This window comes from Heterocephalus glaber, unplaced genomic scaffold (assembly GCF_053883595.1).
Source record: "Heterocephalus glaber isolate CG9 unplaced genomic scaffold, H.glaber_assembly_v1.0 deba00001447, whole genome shotgun sequence".
Classification (NCBI taxonomy): Eukaryota; Metazoa; Chordata; class Mammalia; order Rodentia; family Bathyergidae; genus Heterocephalus; species Heterocephalus glaber.
In genome coordinates this window covers 3413459-3436561 of record NW_028258299.1, presented here as the reverse complement: position 1 = coordinate 3436561, position 23103 = coordinate 3413459, and the positions used below count along the sequence as shown (strand labels likewise).

At 61.0% G+C, this 23103-nt stretch overlaps 1 protein-coding gene across 6 annotated transcripts in view; it reads left to right on the top strand.

Annotated features, from left to right (window-relative positions):
- Chd5 (chromodomain helicase DNA binding protein 5) overlaps positions 1-23103 on the top strand; it is a 47851-nt gene that overhangs the window by 15545 nt on the left and 9203 nt on the right. For 3 of the 6 annotated variants that reach the window (XM_004863734.4, XM_004863732.4, XM_004863735.4), the window contains exons 4-31: positions 670-788; positions 1129-1367; positions 2836-2960; positions 3615-3738; positions 5091-5257; positions 5346-5567; positions 7123-7329; positions 7472-7683; positions 9463-9609; positions 9697-9805; positions 10408-10599; positions 10669-10869; positions 12398-12535; positions 12621-12742; positions 13212-13385; positions 13720-13861; positions 14748-14879; positions 16714-16831; positions 17361-17485; positions 17940-18171; positions 18346-18456; positions 18628-18800; positions 19537-19711; positions 19812-19904; positions 20068-20156; positions 20375-20508; positions 20756-20900; positions 21183-21339. In XM_004863734.4, coding sequence (XP_004863791.1) covers positions 670-788; positions 1129-1367; positions 2836-2960; positions 3615-3738; positions 5091-5257; positions 5346-5567; positions 7123-7329; positions 7472-7683; positions 9463-9609; positions 9697-9805; positions 10408-10599; positions 10669-10869; positions 12398-12535; positions 12621-12742; positions 13212-13385; positions 13720-13861; positions 14748-14879; positions 16714-16831; positions 17361-17485; positions 17940-18171; positions 18346-18456; positions 18628-18800; positions 19537-19711; positions 19812-19904; positions 20068-20156; positions 20375-20508; positions 20756-20900; positions 21183-21339 — 4324 coding nt within the window. The remainder of the gene's footprint in view (positions 1-669; positions 789-1128; positions 1368-2835; positions 2961-3614; positions 3739-5090; positions 5258-5345; positions 5568-7122; positions 7330-7471; positions 7684-9462; positions 9610-9696; positions 9806-10407; positions 10600-10668; positions 10870-12397; positions 12536-12620; positions 12743-13211; positions 13386-13719; positions 13862-14747; positions 14880-16713; positions 16832-17360; positions 17486-17939; positions 18172-18345; positions 18457-18627; positions 18801-19536; positions 19712-19811; positions 19905-20067; positions 20157-20374; positions 20509-20755; positions 20901-21182; positions 21340-23103) is intronic. The other 3 variants (XM_004863733.4, XM_087214586.1, XM_004863736.4) reach the window with 1 other exon arrangement.

Genomic DNA, 23103 nt, shown 5'->3' with positions numbered 1-23103 from the left:
CCCATAGCCTGTGTCTCCCTGTGTGATGCTAGCTCTCTGGGGCATCTGATCCTCGGCTCACCTGACCCCTAGGCCTGCTGGGTGTCCCTGGGATGCCCTGCCCTCAGGGCCCCGTCTGGGAAGTAAGCCAGCGGCCGAGGGACCTCTCAGCTCTGCCCCTGGCCTGGGCGCATCTTTCTGCCCTCAGAACCTAGCCCTGTCCTTTTAGGGTCCGTGGGGACTGCTCTGGGGCCCCTGGGGCAGACTCGTTTCTCCCCAGCACACCTTAGCACCCCTCAGCAGCTTCCTCCCCAGGGACATCTCCCTCCCCAGTCTCCAAGCTTCCCTGTGGTGAAAGCCCTGCTCCCCTCGTCTGGGGCCCTGAGTTCAGCAGCTCCATCACCCAGGGCCCTGGGCTGGGCTCTGGCCTCATCTCCCGAAGTTCCCTGGCTTTCCTATTCTGGGGTCCTGGGCTCCTGTGACCTCCCCAAGCCCGAGAGCTGGCATCTGGAGTGCCCCACTGCCCGGGCACTGGGGAGCAGGGTGCTGTAGGGGCCCAGGGGTGGGTGAGGCTGTGCGCGGGGTTAAGTTGCATCCTTGCCCTATCCGAGGCGTCCCAGGCAGGGCCCTGCGGAGAGGAGTGTGGGCCAGGGCCCGCCTCTGATTTCACCTCTGGCCCTGACTTCCCAGGAGCCCAAGTCCTCGGGGCAGCTCATGGCTGAGTGGGGCCTGGACGACGTGGACTACCTGTTCTCAGAGGAGGACTACCACACACTGACCAACTACAAGGCCTTCAGCCAGTTCCTCCGGTGGGTGGCGGGCCAGGGAGGGGGACAGCGAGAGCGAGAGCCCCGCCTCCCTGGGAGGGGAGTATTCAGGCCGCTTCCTGACCTGCCTGGGTCCTGGGGAGAAGGCTTCGTCCTCCATGCGCCCAGGTCTCGTCCCTGCCCCCGTGGGTGGCCTGCTGCAGGCCTCTCTGGCCCTGAATCTGCAAACCACTTAGAAAATTGCACTCACGAAGAGGGGGCTGGGAGCGTTTGGGGTGCACCTCGGGCTCAGCTTCCTCTGACCAGGGACCTGAGGCTGCTGCCGCCCACTGCAGGGCGGGGAACGGACGGGCACGGCCCTCACCACTGCCTCTGCCCACAGGCCGCTCATTGCCAAGAAGAACCCGAAGATCCCCATGTCCAAAATGATGACCGTGCTGGGGGCCAAGTGGCGGGAGTTCAGCGCCAACAACCCCTTGAAGGGCAGCTCCGCGGTGGCGGCAGCAGCGGCCGTGGCTGCAGCTGTGGAGACGGTCATCATCGCGCCTCCGCTGGCCGTCAGCCCCCAGCCGGTGCCCCAGCCTGTGCCCCTCCGCAAGGCCAAGACCAAAGAGGGCAAGGGTAAGGCTGCAGAAGGGGCACCGAGCCCGCCCCACCCCGTGGCGTTGCACGTCAAGGACCCAGGCCCATGAGCCCCTTCTCAGCAGTCCTGCAGCATTGGTTTTGTTTTCTGCTCTGCCTGCCTTTTGGGGTATGGAGGTGCATGCCTGTGATCCTGGCAGTTGGGAGGCCGAGGCAGGAGGATTGCAGAGACTTGGAGGCCAGCTTGGGTTACATAATGAGTTCAAGGCCAGCCTGAACTACATAGCCAGACCCTGTCTCAAAAACAGACAGAGATGATGTGAGCAGAGCTCTAGGAGGCAGAGGCAGGGGAGGCTTGCAGGGGTAGCTGTCCCAGCCTGGGGCTTTAAGTTGTAGGCACCCCAGGTGAGCCTGTTGTCCCCTCTCACCCGGGCTCACTGTGTACGCTGGGTCCTTCTCCAAGACCAAAGCGGGCAAAGATCAAGTCCTTTCCTTCTGGCTCTGGGACCCCGGGCACAAAGGAGTTTGGAGCAGAGTGGGCCAGGCCAGGGCTGCTCTGCGGGGAGGCCTGGAAGGACATCCATGTCCACCGCCATGGCTGCTGGGTGTGTGTGCTCGGGAGGGCAGGAGCTGGGGAGGTTCGGGGCCATCCCTCCGCCTGGGGCTATCTCTGGGTGTCACCAGTGGCTCAACCTTCCCGGTGCTGATCTGGGTTGTGATGAGGGATGGGGGCTCTGTGCTCCAAGGCGCTTTGGTTTCTGGGATGATTCAGGCTGCTGGCTCTGGTGCTTCTTGGCCAGGTCTTAGGGACCCACACCCTATTCTGCCCCATCCTGGTCACCGGGACTCAGGAAGGGCCTGGCCCATCACCTGCCTGTTCGGCTTCCTTCCTTTCTCATTTTCTCTTGGGCTCTGGCTGCTGAGCCTTCAATTCCCTGAGCTGCCTATTCTGAGCTTGAAAAATTGAACTAGATTTTCTGTGGCGCCACTGAAGGCTCAGCTGGGCTCCCACCGCCCGTGTTCTCGCGTGGCCAGAGGGAGGCCTGGGGCAGGGCCACCTGTGTGGGGTGGGAATCAGAGACAGGCCCCTCCTCCCCGCTCATCCTAGCAACAGAGGGATGGGCTGCTGGGCGGGGCATCATTCCTCTCTGGGTGGTGCCCGGACGGCCTGGGATGGATGGGGAGGCTGGATGGCCTTCCAGGGTCCAGGCAGGGACCACAGGTGGGCACTGTGCCCTCAGAGGACTTGCTGGCGTGGAGGCTGGGGATGGGGACAGTGTGGCCAGCGCTGCTGGTGTTTGTGGCAGAGGGACCGCATGGTGGCCAGGCAGGCAGACCGGGCGGCTTGGTGTCTGGCTTTCCCCAAGGACTTCACCTCTCGGGCCCTGTCATGTTGTCTGGAAAGGGATCGAGGTGGGAACAACGACTCCTTACCGGAAACTATGAGGGCTCTGGGGAGGGGCGGTGGCCGTGGCCGCCACCAGTCATCCAGACCCTTGCTTCTCAGGGCCCGGAGTGAGGAAGAAGATGAAAGGCCCCAAAGACGGGAAGAAGAAGGGGAAGGGCAAGAAGGTGGCCGGGCTCAAGTTCCGCTTCGGGGGCATCAGCAACAAGAGGAAGAAAGGCTCCTCGGTGAGAGGGTGGGCGCGTGTGTGGCAGATGACCAGGGCAGCTCGTTCTCCCGAGCCCCCGGGGCAGGTCCTCTCCATTCTGCCTGGGGCTGCCAGGCCTCTTCTCGGGGTCTGGCTGGGGCTGGAGACCTCAACCTTCCCAGGGACCCTCCAGTTTGGACTCCGGCCAGGCCTCTGTCCAGCCCATGGCCACAGCTCCGAGTAGCGGAAGGTGGGAGAGTCAGTGGGCCCCTCAGGGTCCTCCTGGGCCCGGTGTGATTTAGGCTGCTCTGGAGGGAGTGCAGCAGCACAGCTCCACTTAGCAAGTGTGTGATAAGCACCTGCTATGTGCCAGCTCTGTGCTGAGCTATGGTGGCATGGCCACCGGGAGGGAGCCAGCGATGTCGTGTGGGTCCAGCCAAGGAGAGATCTGGGGAGACTGAAGGGATTGTTGGCTCTGCTCCCTGAAGGGTGTGTAGGAGTTTGGCAGGAGGCAGGGCAGGGCCTGGGCGTCAGGCTGGCCTGGGCTGTGGTGTGGGGGCGAGGTGAACCCCAGGGTGCACTGTCCCCAGGGCCTGCTCTGGCCCTGCCCCGCCACACACTGCACAGGCCACCAAGGCCCTGGGATGAGCCCCAGCGCCCAGCCTGGCTCACAGGCCCCTCCCCTTCCCTGCAGAGTGAGGAGGACGAGCGGGAGGAGTCGGACTTGGACAGCGCCAGCATCCACAGCTCCTCAGTGCGCTCCGAGTGCTCTGCAGCCTTGGGCAAAAAGAGCAAGAGGAGGCGCAAGAAGAAGAGAAGTAGGGCTTCCTGCTGGAGGGTTGTTGGGCCTTTTCGGTGCATGAGAGATCCAGAGCCTCCCCTTCCCTGGGGTGCCCTTCCCTGCCTCCCCATGCCTTGACTGCTGGGGGCTCAGCCAGGCAGCTGCCCTGTGCTTCCCGAACGGCCCTCATCTGCACTGCCGGGGAGGGTGTCCTGTCACTGAGAGGAAGAAATGAGGAACTTAGGATGTGACCAGCCCAGGCAGGGTGGGCTAGAGAAGCACTTAAGTTTGCCCACCGTCCACACCTTCAGTCACCCACCCCTCTCCCAGCCCACCCAACACCCACCTGTCTGCTCATCCCCACGGCTGTCTTTTCCTCTGCTGCCCTCCTTCCCTTCTTCTTCACCTCCCTGCCTTTTATTCTTCTGGCCATGAGTTCATCTACATGGATCTGTTCTTTCTGCCCATTCACCCACTCTCCTACCTTTCCCTCCTTTCTTCTTTTATCCATCTTCTGTCCATCTCGTCACTCTTTGACTACTTTAGCCATTCTCCAACATTTATTCAACCCATCAGTCCATCCACCCACCTGCCCACCTGTTCACCCATCCTTCACCCATCTACTCACATATCCATCTACCCAGACACCCATCCACCTGCCCACCCACCCATCCATCCATCCACTTACCTATCCTTCTACTCATCCAAACCTTCCCACCCATCCATCCACCCATCTTTCCACTCACCTACCCATCCATCCACCCACCCACCTATCCACTGATCTACTCACCTGTCCATCCACCCACCCATGCGTTTAACCACCCATCCACCTACTCACCCATCCATCCATCCATCCCCCATCTAACCCTCCATTCGCCTAGCCACCCATCTATCCATCCATCTACCTATCCTTCCATCCACTTACACACTCATCCACCCATCCACCTATCCATTTACCTACACATCCATCTATCCATCCACTCATTCATCCACCCACCTACTACCTACCCACCCATTCATCCATCTACTCACCTATCCACCCACCACTCACCCACCTACCTGTCCCTCCCTCCATTCACTCATCACCTACCCACCCACCCATCCACCCACCCACCCATCCAGCACTTAATTGTCCACTTACCCACCACCTATCCCTCCCTCCATCTGCTCGTCCACTCACCCATCCATCTACCCATCCACCCATCTGCCCATCCACACATCCATCCATCCACCTATCCATCCATCCATCCATGCATCCATCCACCTGCTCATTTACCCACCCACCCATCCACCAGCCAACACCTGTAGTGTGTATCTGCTGGGGTGGGAGAGGTGGTTGTGCATCGCTAGTGGGGATCAGGCTCTCCATCACCGCCTCTCCCGTTCCAGTTGATGATGGTGACGGCTACGAGACTGACCACCAGGATTACTGCGAGGTGTGCCAGCAGGGCGGGGAGATCATCCTGTGTGACACCTGCCCGCGGGCCTACCACCTGGTGTGCCTGGACCCTGAGCTGGAGAAGGCTCCTGAGGGCAAGTGGAGCTGCCCGCACTGTGTACGTCTGGGCGGGTGGGCTGGGGCGGGGGCGGCGTGGGGAGGAGCCGCGAGGGATGGCCAGCGTGCCCCCGCCTGGACTCCCCCAGGAGAAGGAAGGCATCCAGTGGGAGCCGAAGGATGACGACGACGAGGAGGAGGAGCCCGGCTGTGAGGAGGAGGAGGACGACCACATGGAGTTCTGCCGCGTGTGCAAGGATGGCGGCGAGCTGCTCTGCTGCGACGCCTGCCCGTCCTCCTACCACCTGCACTGCCTCAACCCGCCGCTGCCTGAGATTCCAAATGGTGAATGGCTCTGCCCGCGCTGTACTGTGAGTGTTACACCACCCCACCCCACCCTGCCCCGCCCCAATGCCCCACCCCGCCCAGACCACGCCCACCGAGGACGGCCCCGCCCCACGGTTCAACCTGAGCCTGAGCGCCCCACCCCTGCTGGCCCAGGCCACACCCCCGCGGGCCCCGCCTCGCCCAGGCCGCTCGAGGCCACGCCCCCACCTCACCCCGCCTGTCAGCTTGCTGGGTCGCTCAGGACTGACATCCCAGCCACTGTTTACTGAGCGTTTACTCTGCACCAAGGGCTTTGCGTACACTGCGTTCCTCCAGCCTTACTCAGATTGCGAGTCCGAGCTGTTATTCCTATTTTCAGATGAGAACCTTGAGGCTCAGGGAGGTGAAGTGACTGGCTCAGGGCCACACGGCATCCCAGATCTCTAGTACTGTGCACGACCTGGCTCCCGCCCCAAGCTGGGGTCTGGAGAGGGTAGGAGGCTCCAGGTGCTGGAGCTCCAGCTTGTGAGGGACAGGGGAGCGCTCCCCTGACACCCCACTCCTTGCTCCCAGTCACTGCAGGCAGTGTCTCTGACTAGATCCTACCCACCCCCTGGGGTTGTGCTGCCGTGGGCTTGTGTGTGTGTGTCTGTGCTGTGCACACGTGTGCACACGTCCGTGTCTGTGGAGGGGTCTGGGGGCCCACTGCACCGGCGCACCTCCTCAGCTTTCCTGGCAAGCTGCCCAGGAGCTTCATGCCTCCTGGCCTCATTGTCCCCCAAGCCAGTGTAGGAGGCTCTTCCTCCTCTCCTCTTGGCCTCTGCTCTCACTGAGGGAAAACCAGGTCTGCTGGGGCTTGGGGTGAGTTCCCAGCCCTAGAAGGCCTGTGTGTGTGATTGGATTGGGCACCAGCAGATCTGGGAGGGGAGGCTGGTAAACAAGCTCAGGTGGCTGTGACAAAGCGCAGGGCAGAGGGGCAGAGCTGGGACCTGCCGACCTTACCCCATTCAGCCTCCTTTGAGGCCCAGGGCTGTGTGCTCAGTGTGCTGGGTGGTGCTTTGTGCTACCCTGCCACCCTCCGGAGCCCCAGCATCCTGGGCCCCCAGTGTGTTTCCAGGCTGATGGAGACCGGCCAGTGCACACGTGTGGGGCCTGGGGGCAGCCTTGCCCGGGGTGGCAGAGGTGGGTGGGTTGCAGCCCCCTGAGCTCCATGCCCTGAGGGTGGGTCTGGGTATGACATATTCTCAGCAGGCTGTAAGCAGGACACGGGGCAGTGGGGGTACCGCGGTCATGAGGAGTCCAGAGCCTTGGGCTCTGCTTCCTGCTCTGCGGTCCCATGCTGAGAGGGCCTCGCTTTTCCCATCCATCCTGGCTCAGGTTGGCCATGTGATAATAAGCTCACTGCCAAGTGTGAAGGTCCCCGGACTGCCATGTCCTGTAGTGGTCCCGAGGATGGAGAGACCGTGGGGTCACCGCAGCACTGACTGGGGGACCATGCATTGGTTGGAGGGAGCCTGTAAAACAGTCTGCTGTCATGGGAGCCTCAGGGTGGAGCCTGGCAGCTCAGCCCTGAACTTGGGAACCCTCTTCTGTCCACAGTGTCCCCCACTGAAGGGCAAAGTCCAGCGGATTCTACACTGGAGGTGGACCGAGCCCCCGGCACCCTTCATGGTTGGGCTGCCGGGACCGGACGTGGAGCCAGGTGTGCCTCCGCCCAAGCCACTGGAGGGCATCCCGGAGAGGGAGTTCTTTGTCAAGTGGGCTGGGCTGTCCTACTGGCACTGCTCCTGGGTGAAGGAGCTGCAGGTGAGGCACCTGAGCAGGTGTGAGTGTGGTCATCTCCGAGCTGCCCAGCCTCCCGGGGGAAGGGCACCGTCGGGGCTGGGAGCTGGACCAAGGGTCTCGGGGCACGGCCCATCCTCCTGACCTTCTGTGCCCCCGGGAGCAGCTGGAGCTGTACCACACCGTGATGTACCGCAACTACCAAAGAAAGAACGACATGGACGAGCCGCCACCCTTCGACTACGGCTCTGGCGACGAGGATGGCAAGAGTGAGAAGAGGAAGAACAAGGACCCCCTCTATGCCAAGATGGAGGAGCGCTTCTACCGCTACGGCATCAAGCCCGAGTGGATGATGGTCCACCGCATCCTGAACCACAGGTGTGCGCCGCAGTGGTGGCCCTGGGTCAGGCAGGTGCTACAGGGCCACCGGGCCGGGACACACTGCTCTCACCCTGACTGATGCCCTGCGAGCCCCGGCAGGGTGGACCCTGCGCTCCCAGCTCCTGCTGAGTTAGTGCGCGGTGCCTGAAGGAGGTTGTGAGGCCCAGCGAGGGCCAGAGGTGTGGCGGATGTGCACCTCAGTGAGTTTATAGCAGTGGCTGGCATTTCTGAGTGCAACCACCCCGAGGGGCAAAGGCGAGAATTGAACCCAGTGCTTTTTGAGGGCAGGTCTTACTTTCTGGGCTGCCATTCCAGCCCTCAGTGCTCCTAGGTGAGCAGTCTGGAAAGCTCCCAGGTGGTGGGGCCATCAGAGGCTGGGAAGGCAGGATGAAGAGTAATCCAGAAGAGGAGCCCGCTGATTCTTGAGCTCCAGTGCCTGAGAATAGGTGGCGGCCCGGGGTGGCAGCAGGAGCTCTGCATGCCTCACTTTGAACCTCAACTTCCTGGCTGTGGCTGGTGGCGTGGGGGTTAGGGCTGGTGGCTCCCACTGCGAGTGTCCCTGGCTGCAGGGTCCCGCCAGGCCCCAGGCAGCCTCTGGGGGCGCGGAGAGTGGGTCAGAACCAGGCCACACACTCCGACTCCCTCCCGGGCTGCCTGTCTTCTAGCCTCTGTGGCATCGGTCCCGTGGGGTGGGTTGCTGTGTTTGCCCAGGGTTTGCTAGCGTGGCCGGCGGTGGCAAGGGGCTGCAGGGCTTGAAAATGCTGCTCTGTCCCCTGCCCAGCCCTCCCTGAGGACAGCCCTGCCCAAGGGCCGGGTCCGGGGAGCCTGAGCCCCGCATTGCTCTGACCCCTGTTCCAATCACATATACATCGGCTCTTTGGTGCCTCCAAAGTGGGACAGGTGCCTCTTCCGGGGATTTATTCCTCAGAAGTTGCATAACAACCCATTATTTATTGAAAAAAAAAAATCCGCTGGTTTCCATGGTGACTGGGGATTGGTCCCCAGGCCAGCTGCAGCCCCTGCACCCTGTTTGCCTCGCCCACTGCCATGTAGGGGTGCCAGGCTCCCCTGCCCCGACACACTCCCAGCGCTGGTGTCCTGATCCACTTGGTGTGTGGACGCTCCCCTACACCCCTGCTGTGGCCAGATCAGCTGTGTGCTGCTGGCCTTGGTCTTCGGGTCCCTGAATCCCTGGGGTGTTTGGAAGAGGCCCCTCCCCAGGAATTGCTTCTTTGCCTGCTGTGCAGAGATGGGCACTGCTTTAGTCCTTTGGATTTTTTAAATTAGAAAACAAAGCTGGTTGTGGTGACGCCAGGCTGTAATGCAGCACTGGAGAGGGTAGAGGCCCGAGGATTGTGATGAGTTTGAGACCAGCCTGGGATACTTAGAGAGACCTTGTCTTAAATTAAAGACCAAACCAAACAAAACCAAACAAAAAAGAAGAGAAAGTCCATGGGCAGTGGAGAGTTCTTCCTGTGTCCGGACCCTCTGACCCGAGGGGACCCCTCCCTGCAGCAGAGGCTGGAAGGACAAAGGATGCTGGGGGCTGGCCCGTGGTCCCTCTCAGCCCGGTGTCTCTTCTGTCCCTTGCGGGGGACTCTTGCCCCCCCACCAGCTGTGTGGCCTCAGGCAAGGCCCCTGCCCTGCTCCGGAGCCACTGTCCTGTGGGCACTGGTCCCGGGGTGCAGGCGACGGTGGTGCCCGTCCTCTCTGTCCCGCGAGGGGCCCTGCCTCAGCCCTCACACCACCCCGTGGCCCACTTCTCCCCACCGTCAGTTTTTTGTGTCCCAGCTTCGACAAGAAGGGGGACGTGCACTACCTGATCAAATGGAAAGACCTGCCCTACGACCAGTGCACCTGGGAGATCGACGACATCGACATTCCCTACTATGACAACCTGAAGCAGGCCTACTGGGGCCACAGGTGGGCCGTGCCACCCGGCTGCCGCGCACTGGCCAGGGGGCCCCTCCCGCCTGGCTTTGCTTACACGGGTGGCACACTCTGCCCTAGGGAGCTGATGCTGGGGGAGGACACCCGGCTGCCCAAGCGGCTCATCAAGAAGGGCAAGAAGCTGAAGGACGACAAACAAGAGAAGCCGCCGGACACTCCCATCGTGGACGTAAGTGGGGTTGCCGGGGCCCCTATGGCTTGGCATGGGGAGGGCCGGTCCTCGCACCTCCGGGCTGTGTGCTCAGAGTCACAGCCCTGCAGGACAGGGGCATGGGAAAGCCACAGCCTGACCGACAGCTGGCCTGCTAGTTACCCCATTCCCGCACGCAAGGAGAGCCTGGGATTTGACTGGCAGAGCTCTCTGGGGTATCTGCCAGTGCCTGGCACCGGGGACACAGGGTTAAAGAGTGTTAAAGAGGCCTGGGCCCTGTTTCAAGAAGTGCAGGGATGGAGTCAGCAGCTAGGGAAGGTGAGTGGGTCCCATCCACCGAGCACAAAGCCTGGACCTGGACACATATTTGTCTTGTCATCCATTCTGGGTATTGAATGAGTGCCCCATGTCCAGGCACCGTGTGAGGCTTGGAGGAAATGGGGACCAGGGCCAATGTGGCCATGACACGCAGGGCTCAGGAGCAGAGATTCAGCAGCGTAGGGACTTCCCTGCTGGGAGGAGGCTGGGGTTGTGGCCAGGGTCTGCAGAGGAGTCAGGACGGTGGGGAGGGAGGAAGTGCGTGGCCAGGACCCTGAGCAGCTGGACCTCTGCCTCCACAGCCCACCGTCAAGTTCGACAAGCAGCCCTGGTACATCGACGCCACGGGCGGCACACTGCACCCGTACCAGCTGGAGGGCCTCAACTGGCTGCGCTTCTCCTGGGCGCAGGGCACCGACACCATCCTGGCCGATGAGATGGGCCTGGGCAAGACAGTGCAGACCATCGTGTTCCTCTACTCCCTGTACAAGGAGGTGGGGCCGGGCAGGCGTGGGAGGGAGGGAGGGGGGAGGGAGGGGCCTGACGCTGCTGCCTCTCCGCAGGGCCACTCCAAGGGGCCCTACCTGGTCAGCGCGCCCCTGTCCACCATCATCAACTGGGAGCGCGAGTTTGAGATGTGGGCGCCCGACTTCTACGTGGTCACCTACACGGGGGACAAGGAGAGCCGCTCCGTGATCCGTGAGAACGAGTTCTCCTTCGAGGACAACGCCATTCGGAGTGGGAAGAAGGTGTTCCGCATGAAGGTGACAGGCTGTGCCCTGTCCGCGGGGCCCAGGGGCCAGCAATCTGCAGGAGTCCCCTGCCCATCCCGGTCCCGGGAGGCGCGGAGGCCTGGGGAGGGGCCTTGCTGCTCGGGCTGTTGGGCCGTCTGCAGGGTACCGGCGGCCCGTAACAAGTCACAAATGGGAGCAGTGCTTTTTTCTTTCTTTTCTTTTCCTTTTTTTTGTGGGGGTGGGGGTACTGAGGATTGAACCCAGGGCCTTCACTGTGAGCTACATCCCCAGCCCTTTCTTGTTTTTGTTTCTGTTTTTTTTTCTGGTACCAGGGATTGTTACTCAGGACCTTGTGCTTGGAAGGCAGGAATGGCACCATTGAGCTAAATCCCTGGCCCACCAGCCCTTTTTTATTTTGAGACAGGGTCTTGCTCAGTCACTAAGTTGCTCAGGCTGGCCTTGAATTTGAGATCCTCCTGCCTTGGCTTCCAGCACTTTTTCCTTTTTTGAGGGGGGTACGGGGGATCGAACTCGGCACCTTGTGCTTGTGAAGCAGGTGGCAGAACCACTGAGCTAAATCCCCGGCCCACATTTTCCTTTCTTGACCTGGCATGATCAGGTGTAGCTATTTAGGGTCACATTCTCTGAGCCTTGGACTCACCGGGTGAGTGCAGTCCTCAGGTACCTGGACCCTGCCTGCAGTTGGTCATAGAGTGTAGACTTGATCCCTCCCACCAGCACCCAGGTTCAGGCAGAGAGGTCGCTGGGCAGGGCTGGGGGCCGGGAGGCTGAGAACCTGTCCTGGGGTCACAGGACCTCAGTGAGTGCACACGTCACCACCCACAGGACTTTTCGTGCAGACTCAACACGGAAATGCGTTAGAATTTCAAATCAGTAATGCAAAAAAAGCATTACGATCCCAGAGAGTTCTGCAGCCCGAGGTCTGTGGGCTTTAGCGGGGAATGGGGGAGCACCTCACGGGGCCCCTGAGGACTCCAGCTTACTGCAGAGCAGCCGCCTGGGTGCCCTTTCGCAGACTCCGAAATCCTCCTCCGACCCTTGCTATCGGTGGTGTAGGACTAGCGCGTAACCTACCCTCGTCCTCCCATCTCTCTGGCATCTCTGACTTACAAGCCCGCACATTTACTGTGAGTGCAGTTTTGTTTCAAGCATTTCCCGTCTGAGGCCCACTGCGTCTGTGGGTGGGGAACATGCATGTACCGAGGGCTGTTTGTTTTTCCTTGTTGGCAACACCACTCTCTCTACGTACTGTGCTCTGGGCCTCAGCTGACCCCTCTGCCTGGTGGTCAGTGTCTCCTCCCTCTGTCTCTGGGGCTCTTTCCAGTCTTTGTGAGGTTCCTGTCTACGCTTCCTTTTTTTATTTTTTGGTTTTTGCGACAGGGTCTCTCTATGTAGTTCAGGCTGGCCTTGAACTCATGGCAGTCCTCCTGCTGCAGCTTCCCAACAGCTGGGATTACACCCACCCGGCTCTACACTTCCCGAGACTTGTGTCCGCTCTGCCCCCAGCTGGACCCTCCTCGATTCTCTTTCCTTCCAGAAAGAAGTGCAGATCAAGTTCCACGTCCTGCTCACCTCGTACGAGCTCATCACCATCGACCAGGCCATCCTGGGCTCCATCGAGTGGGCCTGCCTTGTGGTGGACGAGGCCCACCGGCTTAAGAACAACCAGTCCAAGGTGGCTGGCAGTGGCTGTGGGGCTCGGGCCGCCCTGGATGGGGGTGACCCTGCACCCCCTGACTGGCCCCCTCTGTTCCCTGAAGTTCTTCAGGGTCCTGAACAGCTACAAGATCGACTACAAGCTGCTGCTGACGGGGACCCCCCTTCAGAACAACCTGGAGGAGCTCTTCCACCTACTCAACTTCCTGACACCGGAGCGGTTCAAGTGCGTTGTACCCTGGGCCTGGCAGGAGGGGTGGGCGGGCTAGCGGCCCTGCCAAAGGCATTTGCCCTGGAAGCAGGAAGCCAGGGCCCAGGGGGTGGGGTGGGGGGCAACATGGACCCCATTTCTCATCCTCCTCCTGTCCCCTACCCCTGTTTTCCTGCCGACTTCGGATTTAGAGAGCAGGCTGCGGCTCTGGTGGACCACCTAGCCTGGGGCCCTGGGGCCTCAGTTTCCCCATCTGTAATCTGCTAGTAGCCCTGGAAAGCTCTTCTCCTGGATGGCTTGCAGGGTGGCACAGAGAGAGGGCTGGGACACGTGGGGTGACACAGCCTTAGAAGGAGACTCGGGGCTGTGCTGTGTTCCTGGCCCCTCGCCCTGTCTTCCCCACGCCAATCCTGCTGCCCTCTGTGGAGGGCTCTGGCCTGTGCCCTGGCCTCTGCCCTGGTGCTTAGCCTACTCTTCCTCGCAGCAACCTGGAGGGCTTCCTGGAGGAGTTTGCGGACATCTCCAAGGAGGACCAGATCAAGAAGCTGCACGACCTGCTGGGGCCACACATGCTGCGGCGGCTCAAGGCGGACGTGTTCAAGAACATGCCGGCCAAGACTGAGCTCATTGTGCGTGTGGAGCTGAGCCAGATGCAGAAGTGAGCGGCGAGGCTGAGCGCCCCAGCAGCTGCTTCCTGTTTCCCGGCCTCCATGGCCCCAGCCTGCCCTTCCTGGGCCGCTTCCTGGGGTGGGCGGGAGGGTGCTTCTGCCCCCACCTTGGCTCACGTGTGGCAACCCCTTCCTTCTTGGGGCTTCTTCTCAGTGCTGAGCTCTAGCAGTGTCGCCAGGTAACCTGCTGGGTGACTCTGGGGCTGTGGCTTCACCTCTGGGGGCGCCCTAGGGGCTCTGGAAGTGGCGCCTGGCCATGGCGAGTGCCCCTCGAAGGCTGGGCAGGCCCAGGGTGTCCAGCCCACCTTGCCTGTGTCCGTGCAGGAAGTACTACAAGTTTATCCTCACTCGCAACTTCGAGGCGCTGAACTCCAAGGGGGGTGGGAACCAGGTGTCGCTGCTGAACATCATGATGGACCTGAAGAAGTGCTGCAACCACCCCTACCTCTTCCCCGTGGCCGCTGTGGTAGGTTCCCCATGGCCACTAGAGCAGCTTCCCTCAGGCCACTGTGGGGGGTCCTCTGGCTGCTGTCCCAGGGCCCTCGTGGCCATCCGTCCTGTGCTTGGCCGGGGCCTCTCCTCCCTGTGTCCCCTCCCCCGATCCATAAAAAGGGGCACCGAGTCGCCCTGAAGCCCCTCCGGCGTCCACACTGGGACCCCGGGGCTGGCCACACTCCTCCCCTCCAGTGAGTGTGGGGTCCCAACACCCGGCCCTGCTGCTGTGACCGCGGTAAAGTGAACGGCCCTCTCTGAGCCTCGCATCTCCCTCTAACGTGGGGCCAGCAGCAGCTGCGGGGAGGCGGTGGTGAAGGCGCAGGGATGGAGTCCACATGAAGGGTACTTATAGAAAGCTCAGCCTGGGGCTTCTCAGGGCCCATTGGTCATCACCACTGCCAGGTCCCTGCTGTCTGGGTTCCGATTGAAGCCCTTAAGAGTTTTCCCTCCTCTAGCACCAGAGCCAAGCAGGGGAGCTGTGCTGGGGTACATGGCTTAGGGAGCCCCCAGATCCTTCTGGTACTGGTGTGGCAGTGGGTGTCCCTGGAGTTTAACCTTCTGACGGGGTGTCGCCTTGTCGACCCTCTGACTCGGATGGACCCTTCAGTGACTGCTGGGGGCAGAAGGGCAGCTTGGCTTCATTGTGTTTGTTCCCTGACATCTCAGCCAGGGAGCAGGGCCCAGGGCAGAGATGGCAGTCTGTTCCTGCCTGCGAACACAGTGCCTGCAGCCACAGACCGTGTGACCCATGGCTTGTTCTAGGCCATTGGCCCTGGCCAGGCCTGCCCATCCCCTGCAGCCCCTTTGGTGCCCGGCTGGAGGAGAGCCCCCCAAGGCCCCTCTCTGCTGCTCCGCAGGAGGCCCCTGTCCTGCCCAACGGCTCCTACGATGGCAGCTCCCTGGTCAAGTCCTCAGGGAAACTCATGTTGCTGCAGAAGATGCTGAAGAAACTGCGGGATGAGGGGCACCGCGTGCTCATCTTCTCCCAGGTGGGCCAGAGCTCCTGCTCTGGAGGCCAAGGGCCCAGCCTTGCCAATGCCCCCTCCGGTCGCGATGCCATCCCCCGGGGGTTAGGTGTCAAGGGTCAGTCCCTGTGCCCTGGTGTGATGCAGCCGTGGCAGCATTGCCTTCTGCTCAGTCAGAGGCTCCACCGTCCAGCCTCAGGTTTGTCTGTTTCTTCCTCCATCCCTTCGTCTGCATCTGTCACACATCAGGGTTGCAGAGGATGCATTCCCCCCTCAAGCTTCTCAGTCTAGAGTGGCAGACAACTCAGGAGCCAGCTGCCCATCTCTGGTAGCTGTGTTGGAGGTCATGGTGATGGACCTGTGGGATTCGGAGGCTAACAATGCTCGCCTATGTCAGAGCCAGATGCACGGCTCAAAGCACAATCTGGAACTCAGCTCCTCTGTGTTCAAAAGTCAAGTGGAAACAGCTACTGTGCCTGCAGCCCCTCATGCACCCAGGGTGGGTGGTGGGCTGCAGGGTCCCAGGAAAGCAGGCCAGGCCTATGACAGTGGGTGGCTGGGAGACAGATTCACAATCCCTCAACACTCCTGCCAGTGTAAGACGCAAGTCTGGTCAGAGACCTGGAGAGACCAAGTGGAAGAAACTGCACAAGTGCTAGACGTGTGCAGAAGGCACACGATAGGCAGAGCCCTCCCGTTCAGAATGAGCTGACAAACCCCAACTCTCCAACCTGTCACAAAACTGGATGCTAAGGCATCCCATAAAACAATAGCTGGAATCCAAAAGAAAACTACAGTATGATAGCCTGAAAAAGACTTTGGATAGACATGCTTAGGGTCCTCAGAAATAAGGGTCCTCATAGCAAACAGCCATGAAGGAAGAAGAAATTAATTAGGCAAAAGCAGGAGGTAAAGAATCAGCACATAAGTCTGCAGTTAGTCATTGAAATAAAACATTTCACCAGCGGATAAACTCTCAGCAACATTGAAGAGACACCGAGGGATTGGAACACAGTGCTGAGAAGTTTCCCAGGATGCAATGCAGAGGGACAAAGATGAAATCAGAGCATGGAAGGTGTCTTGGAAGGTCCCAACAGTCATCTGATAGGAGTTTCAGGAGAAAAACAGGAAATGTGCAAAGCAGGATTTGACAGGTTTGTGGACTTGGAGAAAAACACGAGGTCTCAGATCTGGAGTGCACTGTGGAGCACCAAGCAAGGTCAATATTGATAAACCAACCTGTAGGCACCTTGCAGGGGAGGTGCAGCACTTTAGACCTGGAAGCTACACAGGAAGGAGGATTAGACCGTCCTCAGGCTTCTCATCACAACAAGCAGTAGATGCCATGGCAGCATCTCTGTGCACTGAGGGGAACCAGCAGATGACAGTTTTATACCCAGCTAAGCCATCCCAAGACCACTGGAGAATAGACATGGTTATGGGAGGTCAGAAGGGGCTGCTTTCCTTTTCTCCAGGGGGAGTGGTGGCAGGGAGACATCATAGAGGAGCTGATGCTTGAGTTCTCTGGGCAGTAAGGGGGTGGGTGTTCCAAGGAGAGAATCAGATGACTGGGAAGGGCTGGAAGGAGGAAGGGAGCATCAGATTGCAGGGAGGCCTGAGTGCAGGTGAGGAGCAGGGACTTGTTCGTGGAGGCTGAGGAGGTGGAAGGTGGATGGGCTGGCCAGTGTGAGGTTGGAGGCCACATTCTCCACTGAGTCTTGCTGCAGCCCTGCCTGGGTTCCTCTTATCTCTCCAGTCTGGGCTACTCTCTCCTCCCCAACCTGCAGTGGGGTCCCTGTCCGTGTCCCATGGGGCCCCTGGCTCCATGGCACTCCTCACAGATCCCTTTCCTCTGCAGATGACCAAGATGCTGGACCTTCTGGAGGACTTCCTGGAGTATGAGGGTTACAAGTATGAGCGGATTGACGGTGGCATCACTGGGGGTCTCCGGCAGGAGGCGATCGACAGATTCAACGGTATCTCACTGCCTGAGGGGCCTCATGGGGACCCACCTGAGAGTCCCTGAGCTGGTTACAGTGGTGTCCCTTAGCTTTAAATGCTGAAAGGATTCACTCCGAGGGACCTCAGTGGTCTATTGGGGTTCTAGGAGGCCCAGCAAATAAGACTGCTCTGAACAGAATTAGAAGTGGACAGGAAGGCAGGCAGGTCGGGGAGGGAAATGTCACCTTTGTCACCCGGTGAAGCCGGTCCCAAGGGTCTGGGTTACACCAGATAAACCAGTGACAGTGGCACTGGGCAGGGGCATCCTCCCACTGCACCAAGGCTCAGGGAACCTTTGGGGCTGCACAGGCTCACATGGGCTGGCTCCTGGCCTCCCCGGGCATGGGGGTGGCCACCCATCTGCGATGGGGTTGCGGAACTGTCCTCTGCCAGGGACCTGTCGCTGCAGTCCCCATCCTGCCATCTCCCCTCCTGTGCTCCTGTCTGTCACCCACCAGCCCCTGCCCCCACTGTCCCACCTCACCTGCTGGCCTCTCTCCCCAGCCCCTGGGGCCCAGCAGTTCTGCTTCCTCCTCTCCACCCGTGCGGGTGGCCTGGGCATCAACCTGGCCACAGCAGACACAGTCATCATCTACGACTCGGACTGGAACCCGCACAATGATATCCAGGTCAGCGGCCCGCTCCGTGCCCCATCCTCATACCCTCCAGCTGGGGCTCCTCTTGTTCTGTTGGGGCCCGAGGAGGTGAGCTCTCTCCTTGTAGAGGAGGAAACAGACCTGGAGAGGGAAGGGGAGGTGTCTGAGGCGCACGGCCATCTGTGGCCGCTGACCCGGGTCCGTCCATCGCTTCAGGACCAAGGTCACACTGGGGGGACGAGGAGCACAGCTGGTGGGGGGGCTGGTGGAGGTGGGGAGCGGAGGCGATGGAGGAGGGGCAGTAGGGGCTGACAGGGAGGGAGGGGCAAGGGCTGGGGCTGGGGACTGAGCCACCAGATGTCCCTTGGCCTCTCTGCTCTGGAGCAGGGACACACACACCTGACACTTTGGAGCACACACTTGTGTCTCGTGTCCCCGCCCCATGGCGCCCAGCCCTGAGCCCAGAGCCCTTGGTCGTCTTCCCCAGGCCTTCAGCCGTGCCCACCGCATCGGGCAGAACAAGAAGGTGATGATCTACCGCTTCGTGACACGGGCCTCGGTGGAGGAGCGCATCACGCAGGTGGCCAAGCGCAAGATGATGCTGACCCACCTGGTGGTGCGGCCCGGCCTCGGCTCCAAGTCGGGCTCCATGACCAAACAGGAGCTGGACGACATCCTCAAGTTCGGCACCGAGGAGCTGTTCAAGGACGACGTGGAGGGTGGGCGCCTGGGAGCCCCGCCAGGGTGCCCCAGCCAGGGCCCGGGTCCCTGCCTGCCCCACTTGGGGGCCACTCTCCTGTTCCAGCCAGTGGGCCAGGCGGGAGGTTTGCCTGCTCCCGCCACCCCTGTGCCCCCCTGTGCCCTGTGCCAGCTCACTCCTCCTCTGCCTCCAGGCATGATGTCCCAGGGCCAGAGGCCGGCCACGCCCATCCCCGATGTGCAGTCCTCCAAGGGTGGCACCCTGGCGGCCGGCCTGAAGAAGAAGCACGGTAGCACGCCTCCAGGTAGGGGCTGCTCCTGGAGAGGAAGGGGCTCCCAGCGCCCCCACTCGGTGTGCTGAACCCACGTCTGGTTGCCATGCTCCTCAGGCCTAGCCCCAGAGGGACCAGGAAGGGCCACTGTGGGAGTGGGGTTGGGTACTCTGTCTGTGTCCCCATGGCGGACTCCGCCCCCAGGCGACAACAAGGACGTGGAGGACAGCAGCGTGATCCACTATGATGATGCAGCCATCTCTAAGCTGCTGGACCGGAACCAGGACGCTACGGACGACACGGAGCTACAGAACATGAACGAGTACCTGAGCTCCTTCAAGGTGGCGCAGTACGTGGTTCGCGAGGAGGACGGCGTGGTAAGGGTCCCAGAGTGTGTGTGGGGGGCCCCGCCCTCCGCCCATGGCCCCGCCCTCCGCCCACGCCCCCAGGCGGCCCCGCCCTCCGCCCGTGGCCCCGCCCCTCACGCCAGAACCCCGCCCTCAGGTTGAGAGGCACCAGAGGACTTGGAACCACACGGCCCTCCAAGGCCCTTGGGGACATCTGCTGTGGCCTCCTCCCTGGGCTCCAGGTTTCTCACTCCACCTCTGAAATGCCAGGCCCTGGGGCCCGGTTTCAGGCCCTTCGCAGCTGGTCCCACGCACCCCATCCGGCCGCTTCAGGCCACCTTCTTGAGGGCTGGACCACTCCTGTCCCAGAGTACACGCACGCTGCTGCCCGCCGCGTCTTCTTCCTCTCCACCCTGCTGCCAGCCCCGATTTCTTGACAAGGGCTCCTTCTGCCTCCTGCAGTTCCTCCTCTTGCTCTCAGACCCTGAGTGCCAGCCACCTCTCCCTTTGGGTCAGGAGCCCCCTGAGGGCAGAACCAGGCCTCGTTCAGGGCTGCACCCCCAGGCTGGCACAGGCCAGGGGCTGCTGGAGGAGGGCAGGGAGGAGAGACAGCGCAGGGGTGGGGTGAGGAAGGGCGCCTGCAGTGGCCAGGACTTCCAGCTGCTCCTGGAGCCTGGGAGGGTGGCAGAGCTGGCAGGAGGCTGCCCAGAGCCAGGGGTGCCCGGCAGGGCTGCCTCACTAACTCCAGCGCCCACGGTGTCCCCAGGAGGAGGTGGAGCGGGAGGTGATCAAGCAGGAGGAGAACGTGGACCCTGACTACTGGGAGAAGCTGCTGCGCCACCACTACGAGCAGCAGCAGGAGGACCTGGCCCGGAACCTGGGCAAGGGCAAGCGCATCCGGAAGCAGGTCAACTACAACGACGCCTCCCAGGAGGACCAAGGTGTGTGCCGGGGGTGGGCGAGGCTCTGGGCAAGGGCACCTGGGCCAGGCTGGGGAGGTGGCAGAAGGAGATAGACAGGCGACTGTGCTGGCCCCCGCAGAGTGGCAGGATGAGCTCTCGGACAACCAGTCTGAGTATTCCATTGGCTCTGAGGACGAGGACGAGGACTTCGAGGAGCGGCCAGAGGGCCAGAGTGAGTGTCAGTGCCACCACTGCACCAGGTGTCGGGAGCTGGTGGTGGCCGGGTGGGGCTGGGCTGGGATCCCTGCTGGGGTCCCTGCTGACCAGGAACGGGGTAGCGGGAGGCTGGGGAGCCCGGGGCCTCACCTGAGCATGTGTGCTGGGCTGCTCCCCAGGTGGACGGCGACAGTCCAGGAGGCAGCTCAAGAGTGACAGGGACAAGCCCCTGCCACCTCTCCTTGCTCGAGTCGGTGGCAACATCGAGGTGGGGCCCGCCTGCACCCCATCTCTCCCAGCCCCTCTTCCTGCCACCCCTGGGGGAGGGAAGAAGGGCTGGGGGTGCCCAGGGCCACTTGCCAAGTAGAGATGAGGCTGGGATGGGCACTCATGTCTGCAGGTTCCCCCTCTTCCTCCTGCCCCCCCAAGTTCTCTGTGCCCGGCCTGTTCCTGACCGGGGCCCACCTGCCCCTGCCGCCTGCCCAGGTGCTGGGCTTCAATGCGCGGCAGCGGAAGGCCTTCCTGAACGCCATCATGCGCTGGGGCATGCCGCCCCAGGATGCCTTCAACTCCCACTGGCTTGTGCGGGACCTGCGCGGGAAGAGTGAGAAGGAGTTCAGGTATAGGGCCGAGGTGGCTGGGTGTGGCCCCTGCCCCATGGGTGGCTCCCGCTGCGGGGGCCTCCCGGTGAGTGCCACGGCCAGGGCCATTGTCAGAAAACCTGGGCCGGCTCTCTGCCCAGAGCAGCTGGCATGGATGACGGCTGTCCTGGGGGTGCCCTGCCCGGAGCCCCTCTTGTAGTGGCTGGTTGGGAGGTGGGTGGTTCCGGCCGAGAGGTCCCAGGGGTCCTGTTGGCCCCCACCCCAGAGCCTATGTGTCCCTCTTCATGCGACACCTGTGCGAACCTGGGGCCGATGGCGCCGAGACCTTCGCGGACGGTGTGCCGAGGGAGGGGCTGTCTCGGCAGCACGTGCTCACGCGCATCGGGGTCATGTCGCTGGTTAGGAAGAAGGTGGGTGAGTGGGCCTCAGGTCACGCGGGTCCTGGCACTGCCTGGGGGTCAGCGGTCGGAGGCCCAGTGGCTGGCTCAGGACACGGCTGCTCAGGGTCCAACCTGGAGTGAGGGACGGGGAAGTCAAGGCCAGGACGGCAGGCCACGGGGCAAGGAGGGTGTGGGAACTGGCAGGGGAGTCTGGCCAGGAGTGTCTTGGTCAGCCTTGGGCAGAGATGTCCCCTCGCCTGGCCCTTGGCCTTCAGGGCTGAGCCTCAAGCACCCCTGTGCCTGCCTCCCCAGGTTCAAGAGTTTGAACACGTCAATGGGAAGTACAGCACCCCGGACCTGGTCCCCGAGGGGCCCGAGGGCAAGAAGCCGGGCGAGGTCATCTCAGACCCCAACACACCTGTGCCTGCCAGCCCTGCCCACCTGCCACCTGCCCCACTGGGCCTGTCAGGTCTGGGTTCAGAGGGGGGGGCACTGGCTCACAGGAGGGGTGGGGTCATGGTAACCCTGAGTGCAAGGGCAGTATCCCAGTGGGCATGGTGGTGCGCACTTGTAATCCCAGCACTCTGGGAGGCTGAGGGAGGAGGATCCCAAGTTTGAGTTTAGCCGGGGTAATTTAGACTCAATGAGACCCTGTCTCAAAAATAACAAAGGGGCTGGGTATGGAGCTCAGTGTGAAGGCCCTGGGTTCAGTCCTCAGTGCCAGAAACCAAACCAAACCAGCCAAACCCAGCCTCCCCAGTGGAAGTGTCCACCTGCAGAAGTGTCTGGCGTAGCGATTTTCTTTTTAATAATGGTGTTGGGATTTGGTTCTGTACATACAACACAATTCCCTCTTTTAAACTGTCTTAGTCACTTTTCTCATTTCTGGGACAAAATAGCCGACACCCACAAGTTAAGAGAGGAGGGGTTTATGTAGCTCACAGTGTGTAGAGGTTTCGGTCCATAATCGGCTGCTCTAAGGCAGGGCAGCATCTCTGAGGAGAACCAGTTCATGGTGGGCAGAAGGCAGCAAAGCAACAAGAAGCCACCATGGCTTTCTATCCCTTCTATCTTATCCAGGCTGCTTAGGAAGGGCAGCACTCACAACCTTTTGTTTTTTTGAGACAGGGTCTTGCTATGTAGTTCAGGCTGGCCTTGAACTCACTATGTAGCCCAAGCTGGCCTTAAACTCTTTTTTTTTTTTTTTTGGTGCTGGGGATCGAACTTGGGACCTTGCGCTTGCAAGGCAGGCACCACTGAGCTAAATCCCCAGCCCCCTAGCCTTGAACTCTTGGTGATCTCCTGCCTCAGTCTCCTGAATGCAGGGATTATGGGAGTGTGCCACCATGCCCGCCTTGTGTATGAGTTCTTCATTCCTCCTGTGACTGGATGACATTTCACCAATGGTGGACATGCAGGATGTTTCTACTAGAGATGTGCAGGATGCTGCAGTGAGCCTCTGTCTCATTTCTGTGCGGTTCAGGTTCCTGTTTCTCTGGGGCGCACACCTGGGAGTGGATTGCTGGTCACAGGGCAGCTCTGGGACCCTTCCAGGGACTGCAGACCTTGTGTTCTCCTGCCAGGAGTGTGTGAGGCTCTAATCCCTCTGCCTCAGCAGGCTGGTGCCTTCGCGATGCCAGCCACCCTGGCGGCTGAAGGGCCAGCTCTCTGCGGTTGTGGTTTGCATTTTCCTGATGGTGGGGGGGATCGGAGCATCTGTCTGTTCATGTGCTTCTGAGCTATTTTTATATCTGTTTGAAGATGCGTCTTTGCAGATCCATTGCCCATTTGTATTTTATTTTGTTTTTGTGGTATTGGAGATTGAACCCAGGGCTTTTGCACTGAGCTCCATCCCCAAGCCCTCCCCACTTGTTTTTGGTACCAGGATCAAACTCAGGACCTTGCACTTGCCAGGCAGGTGTGGTGCCACTGAGCTAAATCCCCAGCATCCCAGTCCGCCTTTTAGTTTTAAAGTGTGGGACAGGGTTTTGCTAGTTGGCTTCTCCTGACTCAGCCTCCCCGAGTGCTGGGATTATAGGTGTGCACTATGATGGCAAGCTTTTGCCCAGTTTTACCTATTTGTCTCCAAGTGTTTTTCTGGTGATTGTGTATTTATTTGGCCAAAGACTCAGGCAGATGGAAAGCTGGGCCAGACTCAGCACTGGGCTCCAGTCTGGACCCCGTCTCCCACTTCCCTCCTTCCCCGCACAGCCACAGCTGTGTGCTGACAGCT